The 11,784-nt window shown below is 40.6% G+C and overlaps 1 protein-coding gene across 2 annotated transcripts in view; it reads right to left on the reverse strand.

Moving 5' to 3' along the window:
* Positions 1–9,594, reverse strand: part of PPP2R5D (protein phosphatase 2 regulatory subunit B'delta) — a 34,780-nt gene extending 25,186 nt beyond the window's left edge. For both annotated transcript variants that reach the window (XM_056852515.1, XM_056852514.1), the window contains exons 1-3: positions 9,396–9,594; positions 3,961–4,160; positions 3,430–3,540 (exon numbers count right to left, since the gene is read on the reverse strand). In XM_056852515.1, the coding sequence (XP_056708493.1) occupies positions 3,430–3,540; positions 3,961–4,029 (180 nt within the window). In that variant the 5' untranslated portion in view covers positions 4,030–4,160; positions 9,396–9,594. The remainder of the gene's footprint in view (positions 1–3,429; positions 3,541–3,960; positions 4,161–9,395) is intronic.
* Positions 9,595–11,784: the final 2,190 nt, after the last annotated feature.

The raw sequence follows: 11,784 nt of genomic DNA on the forward strand, positions 1-11,784 counted from the left end.
AAACTGGTTAACCTCCTCTTCCCTTATCTCTTTGTTAGCATATAATTTATCATAAAATTCCAAAAAGGAATTGAGGATTTCTTTTGGTTTATTTATTAATTTACCATTTGAAATTCTTAATGCCAAGATCCATTTCTTCTTTTGAGCTCCTTTAATTTTATTAGCCAATAATTTTGTTGCTTTACCATACCATTCGTAATTTGTTTGCTTCATGTACCATAAATTTAAAGTCGTTGCAGCTATTTCCAATATATTCAATTCTTCCATCTTCTTCTCTAGGATCAACTTATCTGCCCGATCCCCAGAGTTTTTAAACTTCTCTATACATTTACTAATTTCTCTTTCCATATCGATTTGTCTGTTTTTGTGTTTCGTTAATAATGACCAACTTTGTTTACATTCCTCTCAAAACTGCCTTCATTGCTTCCCATCTCAGTGTGCTTGTAATTTGGTTATCGCTATTTTCCTGAAAATAATTCTCTAGTGCTATTTTCAATTTATTTTTTGTGTTACTTTCCATGACCAGCATAGGATTAAATCTCCATGTATTATTATATTCGCCCTTCATAGTATTAAATCTTGCTATAATAGGCGCATGGTCTGTACTCTTTATCATCCCAATAGAAATATCATTAATCCATTGTATTGCTTCCTTAGAAATCATTGTATCTAATCTAGAGAAGGGGCCATATCTGGATGAGTAAAAAGTATGTGTTTTGTCCTTGGGAAACCATTCAGACCAAACAGTGTCTCCAATATTCGTTTCAATTTAATAACTTTCTTTTGGGCTAAAGTGTTTGTCTGTTTTATATCTTTCCTCTTATCAACTTCTGAAATGTATTGTAAATTAATATCCTATTATCTTAATTGAGGAGGGTGAGAACTTCTTCAATTTCCTTAAAAAAGTATTTGCAAACTGTACTTGGTTTCTGTTTGGGAAATAGACTGAGACCAAGGTAACTAATTGTGCCCCTCCCAAAGTCCCTTCCACAAAAATGAATCTACCATTTGGGTCAGATAGTTCTCTTTGGGGTGTAAAATCCACCATGGAGTTAATTAATATTGCAACACCCCTACTTTTAGAAGATCCCAGAGCTACAAATTTATGGACCAACTTACCCTCAGAATTATTACATCTTGTTTAGTGCATTTATGTGTTTCTTGTAGGCATAATATTCCTGATTTTAAATCTCTAACATATACCCCCATTCTTGATCTTTTAATAGGGTCGCCCAATCCTCTTACATTTAATGATGAGACAGAGATAGGTATTATTCCTTCATTTCTTTCTTTTTGCCTTCCTATGGCCATTATTATATTCACTTTTTATTACATACTGAAGTTCAAGACAGTGCCAACACCTAACATTTAGACCCCACCCCCTTCCTACACACGTGTGACCTTTTATCATGGTGCCTGAGTCTGGTTATGTGCATCCAGTTCCTATTGGTCACCGTTTAAAATCCAAAACAGACACCCACAAATCCCAGACTACCCACCACCTGAAAAAGGAGGAAACAGAGGAAGGAAAAAGCACAAATAAAAAAAGAAAAGAAACCACCACTGGACTTGGGGGGGGGGGGACTCTTGCCTTTCTTATTAAAAACACACCACCCCTCAGAGCTCTGACCACCACAGTTATCCCCTTTCCTACTGCTTATAATATTGCTAAGCAGAACTTAGTAAAGAGAAAGAAAGGAGGAGAGAGAAAAAAATATAAGCTACTGGGGTATTAATTTTATCCCCCTATTATTTACACTTAAGTATACTCCCAGAAGTCCTAGAACCAACTCCTTCTGTCTCGTCCAGTGCCTGGGCAGCACACCTTCTTTCTAATTAAGTTATTTCTTTAATTGACTGCGAAGCTGTCTGTGTGATGTTTTGTCTTCTTTCTTATTATTATTAGCCTGCCATCCACTGTCAGTTTCTTCTGCTGCCTTCTCTGCATGTCTGTTGTTGCAGCTACCTTGTTCCGCCTTCTCCAGCCTTTCTTTCATAGGTTCCTGTAATTCCAGTTCTTTGAAGAGGTTGGAAATTTGCTTAAAGTTTGAAGCATATAGGGTCTTCCCCTCCTTGTGTATTAACCAGACAAAGGGGAAACCCCATTTATATCTTATGCTGCTTTCTTTCAGAATGTCTGTATAACACTTTCATTCAAATCTTCTTCTTAATAGCTCTGGTGCTAAGTCTTGTAACACTCGCAGCTGGGACCCATTATGCTGTAATTGTTGGGCTTGTTCTTTAACTTTCAGGGCATTAAAGAGTCTCTCCTTAAGAGTAAACCAATTAAAGCAGATAATGATATCTCGTGGCTTCTACTGTTGTTTCTGTGCATGTTGGTATCCTGTCACTCTATGCACTCTTTCAAAATCCTCTTTATTAATGGGGCATTCCGGCACACATTCTGTTATCCATTTTGCCATAAATTCTGCTATGTCATCCCCCTCTGCCGTCTCTCCCATGCCACAGATTCTCATGTTACATCTGCGTAGTCTATTTTGTAAATCCATTAATTTGCTCCTTGGTTCATCTGCTTTTTCTAAGTCCAATAGTCTTCTATTTGCATTCTTTAGTTTGTTCTCATTTTTAATTGCCAAGTCTAATGCCTCTGACGCTACATTCTCAACCTCCTCCAATATCTCCATAAGTGGGTTTAGTTTATTATCTAACAGCTCTGAAACACCTGCCAGAATCTCTGTTTTGGTTTTATTAATGGCAAGCTTAATATCTCATTTCCAAAACTGTGTATCTTAGCCTGACCTTGCTCCAATGAATCAATCTCTTCCTCTGAAAGTTCAGAGGAGGAAGAGATGCCTCCCACCGCCATTATTCAAGGCTTCAAGGTTTCTTGCTTAATTACAGTTCAAAGGGAAGGCAAACAACAGCTCAACCGTAAGCAATATTTCAAACTGCTTTCTTTTATAACTCTACCGTCTAATACCAGACAAAACGTATTCCCTCCAGCAATAGGAGAATTAATTCACTTTATTTCAGCCCGGAGCTCCAAAAGAGTGGGTCCGACTCACACTCCCATAGCCATGGCCCCCCGAAGCTGCCTTATACTGAATCAGACTCTTGGTCCATCAAAGTCAGTATTGTCTACTCAGACCGGCAGCGGCTCTCCAGGGTCTCAGGAACGTCTTTCACATCACCTACTTGCCTAGTCCCTTTCACTGGAGATGCCGGGGATTGAACCTGGGACCTTCTGCATGCCAAATAGATGCTCCACCACTGAGCCACAGCCCCTCCTCAATAGTGTCCTCACTATTACTTCCTCTTCTAGCATCCAAAGAACTTTTGCTCACAGACATAGCCACAGGGCTTTGGTAATTTCCCATTCTTGCAGCCAAATAGCATTTTCTGGCAATAGTTAGCTCTCCCACCCGAGGATGAGCCTACAGGCTTCATCCACCTAACCCCACCCCTTACCTGGAGATGTGGCCAAGCAGCTTCTAGCGTGGGTTCATCTTCCTCAGGGTCAAATTCTGCTCCCGTTGGATTGGACGATGGGGGAAGCGTCCGGAAGAGATTCACTGAAAACTGACAAATGTGATAAGAAAAATGTGTTTCGGTTATTTCTCTCTGAAGAGGATACGGCAAACTTGCCTTAACTGTCCTCACAAACACGCTCTATTCTCGAAGCCAAGAAACGGCATGGCCCATGTAAAACCCCAATCCCTCCAGGGCTAATGGAACAAGCATCTCTTCACCGAGTTACAGTCTAGGCACAATTCTTCCCCCCCATCTCAAACCCATTAACACCCATCATTTTCAGTCTGAAACAATAGAGTGCCATTGGCAGGCCAGCTAACGTACATCCCAGACACTATCTTTCTCCAGCTCACCAGAGAGACTACACAATTGTACCATTGGGGGGCGGGGAGACACACAGAACAAGTGTTCCTAATCACTTGGCGATCCACAGCAAGGAGCAACAACCAGAACACAGGTCAGTCTTACCATGATAACAGCTTCAGGGTAAATGGCCTCTGTCACAACATCCCGATTGTGTGTGATGTACTCAACCATTTCATTGAGGCCCGCTCGCTTCACCTCTTTGAATTTCAAGTCACTGAGTGGGTCTGAGACAAAGTCAAAGAGGACGCAGCATTGCCGCAGCTTCTGTATGAAGAGCTCTTCCCGTTCGTGAGGCGGTGCATCTGTGGGAAGCATAAAGGCCAACTTTTAGTATCAGCTCCTCTGACACAACTGATTGGTCAGATACAAATATCTGAAAGGCATATGAGGCTGAATCTGGCCCGTGTGTGGATGGGAACCCCACGTGGGAACCTTACGCATGCCCACCTTGAGTTCCATGAGGCAGGAGACTGAATACACACAAAATGCTTTATTTACAATATTGTTCAAAACTTTATTATGATTATGCCCAAATGTAATTATAATACTTTGTAGTGTTATAATTAGCGATTTAGTAATAATAATTGATAGATTAAGCAAGTAAATAACTGGAATAACTTTAAAAGATATATTAAAAGGTTATAAAGTATTAATGCATGATTTAGCAGGTATTTCTATATAAATATTGTTTAAAAAAAAGTAGGTTCCTAAAAAAAGATGTAGAATACAGGCTAAGGAATAGCGAAAAAAGGAGGACTTAGCTTATAAACCATTAGGTTATTTATCATGTTTTGATTAGAGTATTTATTAAGAGATTTCGAAACTTTTTACAACACGGTCTTTTAAGTTTGACAACTATATTATCCTAGCAGGTGTAGAACGCAGTTAACGCAAGGCACTTCTTGAAAGGATGGATATAGTGTATGTTTGGCTTGTGTGAATTTGTTTTTTATTCTTTTTTGATAATAAATAAAAACTTATTAAAAAATCCACTCAAAACAGCTTACAAATAAAAATACAATTCAACCCAAATAAAAACTGTGAAAACAGAAATTCAAAACAGACCACTGTTTACCAAAAACTAGTTATCCAAGCATGTTTCCTCCCTACTCTTTCCCTCTACCAACTTTAGGTTTCTGCAGTTCTGCACAACTCACTAAGACCTAACGCAGTGGTCAGAAGAATTATGTCTCCTCAGCTATATGCCACTGAGTGACCTTAGAACCTTTCTCAGCCCCTGTGCATTTTCACAGAGATTCATTCATTAATATGCTACTTTTCTCCCGAAGGAGGTCTATAGAGAGATGTAGTGGTTAGGGTGTCAAACAAGGGTCTGAGAGGACCTGGTTCGCTCCTCATTCTGCTATATCTGATGAAGGAAACGTTGACTCTCAAAAGCTTTTACCCCGAAAATATTCTTGGTGCTACTGGACTCAAATCTAGCTGCTCTACTGCAGACCAACAGGGCTACCCCTCTGAAACATTCTGCTACAGAAGCTCACTGGGGGACCTTGGCAAGTTACACACTCTCAGCCTAATCTACCTCATGGGGTTGTTTTGAGGATAAAATGGAAGAGAGGAAAACTACAGTATAAGCAATTTTGGGTCCCGAAAAACAGGGTATAAGTATCTCACAAATAAATCAATAGCAGCATACAATATTCTTCTTTCCTCCATTTTGTCCTTACAACACTGGGAGGTCCATTAAGCTGAGAGAGGGTGTCTTGCCCATACTCACCCAGCAAACTTCCATGGCAGAGTGGGGATTTGAAGCTGGGTCTCCCAAATCCTAGTCCAACACTCTTAACAGTCACACCACGCTGGCTCTACTTCTAGTCGCCTATTGTTACAGGGGTGTTGCAACAATTACTGAAGGGAAAAAATGTGAGAAATGCTTTGAAATCAGGAAAAGCATCCAGTAGCTTCATTTGTCTCCTTAATGTAAGAGCTGTCCCGCTAGAACACAAAGATCCACCTGCTTCAGACACCAGCCAGCCAAACGGCCTTTTTTCCATTCCCATCTTCACACCTTCTATCATGTTGTCCCATGAGCCATGAACAGCTTGCCTCTCTTTCAACCCACTTTAAACCCCTTCTCCAAAGTGAATGCCTGACTTCAAATAACTGACGCTTTATTGGATTACATTTGAGATTCGGAAGAGTAACTATTCAGTTATTTAATCCTGTTTGCTTTAATCTGCTCTTAAATACTTTGGATACATGCTCTTGTACAATTTCCATTTGTTTAACCGAGTCTGATATTTTATGCCCCCCTCCCTACCTGCCCCACCATTTGCAGTGTGAGACAAAGTTCTGCAAACCAGAAGAAGATGTTTGTGCAACATGGAGAGGTAAAAGGCAGCTGGGCATGTTGCTACCAGGAATGGCTGGACAGGCTTTGGACAGTGCTAAATTAAATTGCCTTGATTCATTTTCCAAAAAATGCTAAACTGTGATGCTGGAACAAGCCATTTTATATAGATTGCTTTAGGTTTCTTGCAAACGCAACTGTACAACGATGATGGTGTTTCTTGGGTGAGAAGGGTGGGGTCCGCCAAAATATGTATTTATTGGTTCTTGTAGGTTATCCGGGCTGTGTAACCGTGGTCTTGGAATTTTCTTTCCTGACGTTTCGCCAGCAACTGTGGCAGGCATCTTCAGAGTAGTAACACTGAAGGACAGTGTCTCTCAGTGTCAAGGGTGTAGAAAGAGTAATATATAGTCAGAAAGGGGTTGGGTTTGAGCTGAGTATTGTCCTGCAAAAGTATTGTCCTGTAAGTATCAAGATAATGTGCTAATGAGGGTATGGTATGTTAATATGGAACCATTGTATCCTGAAGTGATCTGTTAATGTGTGTAATCCAAAACTAATCTGTATGGCTATTGTTGAATGTTGTCTTTGTCTGGAGGTTTTTCAGGGCAGGAAGCCAAGCCTTATTCATTCTTAAACTCTCCTCTTTTCTGTTAAAGTTGTGCTGATGTTTATGAATTTCAATGGCTTCTCTGTGCAATCTGACAAAATAGTTGGTAGAATTGTCCAGTCTTTCAGTGTCTTGGAATAAGACCCTGTGTCCTGTTTGTGTCAGTCCATGTTCAGCCACTGCTGATTTCTCAGGTTGGCCAAGTCTGCAGTATCTTTCATGTTCTTTTATCCTTGTTTGTATATCCAAAGGATATATTAATCAGTTTTGATGTTGTATCCCTCTTTACCAAGGTTCCAGTTAAAGACACAATCTCATTGATTAACCAGATTTTTCCAGAAGATATAACAGCCTTATTTCACCATTGTTTGACAACAAGTTATTTCCTATGGGATCAAGAATTTTATGAACAGATTGATGGAGTAGCTATGGGAAGTCCACTCAGTCCAGTAATAGCAAACTTTTACATGGAATATTTTGAAAAGACAGCATTAGAATCAGCACCTTACAAACCTACAGTCTGGTTCAGGTTCGTAGATGATACATTTACCATTTGGAGCCATGGTGAAGAAAAATTAATGGACTTTCTAAACCATCTTAATAATATCCATCCAAACATTCAGTTTACCATGGAAAAGGAAATTGAGGGTAAACTCCCATTTCTTGATACCCTTGTCATCCGTAAATCAAACCTTCAGTTAGGTCACAAGGTCTACCGGAAACCAACTCACACAGATCGCTACTTACACAAAAACTCCAACCACCACCCCCGACAGAAAAGAGGAATAATCAAAACATTAATGGACCGTGCAAGACGGATCTGTGAACCACAGTTTCTCAAGGAAGAAACTAACCATCTAAATCACGCACTGCTAGCAAACGGCTACTCCAAGAATGAAATCAGAAGGGCCATTGAACCAAACAAAAATCAGAAAACTCAAGAAAAACAGTCTCCCATAGGAAAGGTATTCTTGCCATTTATTAAAGGAGTCACTGATAGGATGGAGAAACTTTTGAAAAAACATAACCTACAAACAGTGTTTAAACCCACCAAGAAAATACAACAAATGCTACGATCAGCAAAAGACAAAAGAGACCCCCTCACCTCTGCAGGAGTATATCGTATACCTTGCAGCTGTGGAGAAGTTTACATCGGGACCACAAAACGCAGCATACAAACAAGGATAAAAGAACATGAAAGATACTGCAGACTTGGCCAACCTGAGAAATCAGCAGTGGCTGAACATGGACTGACACAAACAGGACACAGGGTCTTATTCCAAGACACTGAAAGACTGGACAATTCTACCAACTATTTTGTCAGATTGCACAGAGAAGCCATTGAAATTCACAAACATTAGCACAACTTTAACAGAAAAGAGAAGAGTTTAAGAATGAATAAGGCTTGGCTTCCTGCCCTGAAAAACCTCCAGACAAAGACAACATTCAACAATAGCCATACAGATTAGTTTTGGATTACACACATTAACAGATCACTTCAGGATACAATGGTTCCATATTAACATACCATACCCTCATTAGCACATTATCTTGATACTTACAGGACAATACTTTTGCAGGACAATACTCAGCTCAAACCCAGCCCCTTTCTGACTATATATTACTCTTTCTACACCCTTGACACTGAGAGACACTGTCCTTCAGTGTTACTACTCTGAAGATGCCTGCCACAGTTGCTGGCGAAACGTCAGGAAAGAAAATTCCAAGACCACGGTTACACAGCCCGGATAACCTACAAGAACCAATGAACTCTGACCGTGAAAGCCTTCGACAATATTATGTATTTATTCATTGAAATATTTATACCCTGCTTTTCCTGTTGGCTCAAGATGGCTTACAGCAGTGGTTCCCAAACTTTTCGGGCCACCCCCCCTTGGTTCCACAAACTCAGCCCCAGCACCCCCTACCCTATAAAAAGCATTATTCAGGTATGCCAATAAAGGTATTGAAATTGAAAAGGCATTATTCAAAACAGGGGTTTGCATGACTCACTAAAGAAGACAATAACAATAAAATTTCAAAACAGTCACAATTAATTGCACATATATTCAAAATCAAATTAAAACTTTTTAGTTGAAATTTATTCAATAAAACTGATGAACTTGAACCAGTGGTACCAGCTTTTCTGGAAAAAAATTCTGATAGTTTCCACCAAATTTGCCAGCATGGTGCCATGGCTCGATCTTTTGTAAATCAGTGAACAACACAGTTGAAGGGGCCCACCTCTAGCTCCCCCCTTCTGTCCTCTTGCCTCTTAGTGCCCCCTAGGTAATCCCCCCAGGGGGTGGTACTGCCCACTTTGGGAACCACTGGCTTACAGTAATAATTAAAATATTACAAGTTAAAACCAAAATAAAATCACAAACAAAAGGTAGTTCACTGGGAAGATTACCTATTTTAAGAGAATAACAGAACGAGACGTGATGCCCTCCCATACTTAGCAGTTACTTTCCATTCAGCACTGCAGTCGTTTAAGTCAGCATGACTCACTGCTGAATCAACCTTTTTCTGCACCTTTAGAAATCCTCCATTGTTGGCATATAGATTAACTAGCTGCTGCTTGCCTAGCTCAAATGCACAGAAATCCATTCTCACCTTTAAGGGCAGGGAGCTTTTGAAGTTCCCGGTTTTTGCTCAAGTTGAAGCGAGACGAGCTCTGCCTTCGCTCCTTCTTTACAATCTGGGGTCCCCCTGAATACTTGATTTTATTCAGTTGCGTCGGCGGCGGGGTACTGTTACTGGGGCGCTTATTCGAGGTTTGCTGTTGTTGTTGTTGTTGCTGTTGTTGTTGTTGTTGTTGGACCTGAAGTGGAAAGAGCAGAAAAATAAATCCAGATCTGGGCTTCATCATGCTCTGGACAAGCATCTGGCTTGCTGCAGATGAAAACCTTATCTGCCTGAACAATACAACAGTAATTTCCATAGCTTTGCTTAAAAGTCCTACCAATGGGTTTGCTCTCAAGCTGGAAGTAAATTTCCTAGGAAGGACCAAATGACAATCGCTGCCATATATTGTCGTATTTGATTACAACATCTCTGGTGTGAGTACCGCTATGCCAGCCCTACTTCACACAATCCACTAGCCAACACAATGCAACAAAGTGTGTTATCTAGTCAGAGCACACAACAAATGCAAACAATCACCTGTTTGTGTTTCAAATAAAGAATGTATTACTTTTAATGGAGAAACTTTAAGCAGGACTTTCCAGAAGATTTGTACAAGGAGAGTTCTTCTTCTAAATGCTAGTAGTTGGCATCAACGTCCAAGATAATATATTAGGGTAGGCTGTGCTATTCCTTTAATGTAAAATGGTATGGCCATCAACACTATTTCAACATTCTGACAAAATTTACCACCAATTTTAATTTTAAATTACTGTTAACTAGCCTATGCTATTGATCCTCTGTAGTAAGCACAAGCATCATTCCCCCCTGCCCACAACTGCAAAACCAGTTCCACCATTCAAAACTCACTGGTGCAGTATCTAGAACTCACAAAGAAAACTCCTCTGATTACAGGCTGAAGATAAGCAATCTTTAACAAGAACCCATCTCAATGCAGTCAATTTAAACATTCAGCAGGATATACGGTAATCCTTAAGATATGAATGTAGGGGAGATTGCTGGTTTCCAAGCACCCCTAAATCCAGAATCTCTCTGCCTTGGATCTTGTGCTAAATTTCTGCTAACAGAAATTGTGGACTACCAGTTTTCCCCTCCCGCTGTTCCTGAGGGTCCCTGCAGTCCAGAAGCAACATTTTGGGTTGCAGTGGGAGGGGAAAAGAAGGAAGTTGTGTTCCACTGATGGAGCCAAGCCCCTTTTTGTGCAAAGCTAATGATTTGAGCAAAGGCTGAACCATTTCCCCAACGTAGTAGCTTTCCAGATGTGGAGATACTTTGACTTGGGGCTATTTTCAAGCAAGAAATCCCTGCAGGCATATCAGATGTGGTGTTCACTGCACCCGAGTACCCTGATGAAAGTTGCACAAGCTCTTAAAATCCAGAAAATTCTTGCAATCTGAAACAAACACTGGTCGCACCTGGTGGTCCATGTATCCAAATGGGTGCCCCTTAATCTGTTATTTTGTTTTATGAATCCTTGTAGAGTAAAGCAGACAATTAAACTCTTTGAGGTCATTTATGCATGAGAGTTTTACCTGAGTTTTTTTGCTGGCTGTGCTTGGAAACCAGTTGGGAATCTCTGCACCAGCAGTCTCCAAACTCAAATCAAGTTCCACCCCTTTAAATGCTGCTTTATAATTGGCTTACTTTGCAGTGCTCACTGTGAGAGAAAATCCCCCCTCAAAACCCAATTGCCGCATAAAAAAGCATTTTAAGAACAAAAACCAAAAAAAGGAGCAATCTGAAAGGGGGGGGGGAGAAATCCAAGCTTCAGTTTTTAAAAGCCTTTATTTTGCTCAGAAAAAGCTCCAAGGAAGCAGGAAGTATTTGAAACCCCACCTCTTTACACACTGCTTTGTGATTGGCTGTGAGAGAAACCCAGCTTCTGTTTCCCCTGCTTTGCCTTCTGCACAGAGATTTCAGTCGGGCTGAGCTCAGGGGAGAGGGAAGAGTCGGGTTAACAGAGGAATGGGAAGACCTGGACATCGCGAGGGCTGTCAGTGAGGTCATTTCTAATGGATGGAAAGCTCATGCAGAACTCCAAGGAACAATCGAGTCAGACAGGGGGCAAATGTGAGTCCAAGTACCCATGCATAAACGACCTGAGAGACACTTCAGGATAAGGAGAGGGAAAGGTTAGCACTGAAGCTCCTTGCCTTCTCTTCATCCAGTCATAGAAGGGCAATTTGTAAAATACGATTTGGCAAAGATGGCTTGCTTTAAATACAGAATGTCCCATAACAAGATTGGTACAAAGGAGGAGAAGTCATGGAAAGCTGGAAGAAATCAGCATTCTAAGGTTTCTCTATATGCAAGCATCTGACTACAAAATGACCAAGTAATCCTGAATCAGGTTACTACA

This window comes from Euleptes europaea, chromosome 7 (assembly GCF_029931775.1).
Source record: "Euleptes europaea isolate rEulEur1 chromosome 7, rEulEur1.hap1, whole genome shotgun sequence".
NCBI lineage: Eukaryota > Metazoa > Chordata > Lepidosauria > Squamata > Sphaerodactylidae > Euleptes > Euleptes europaea.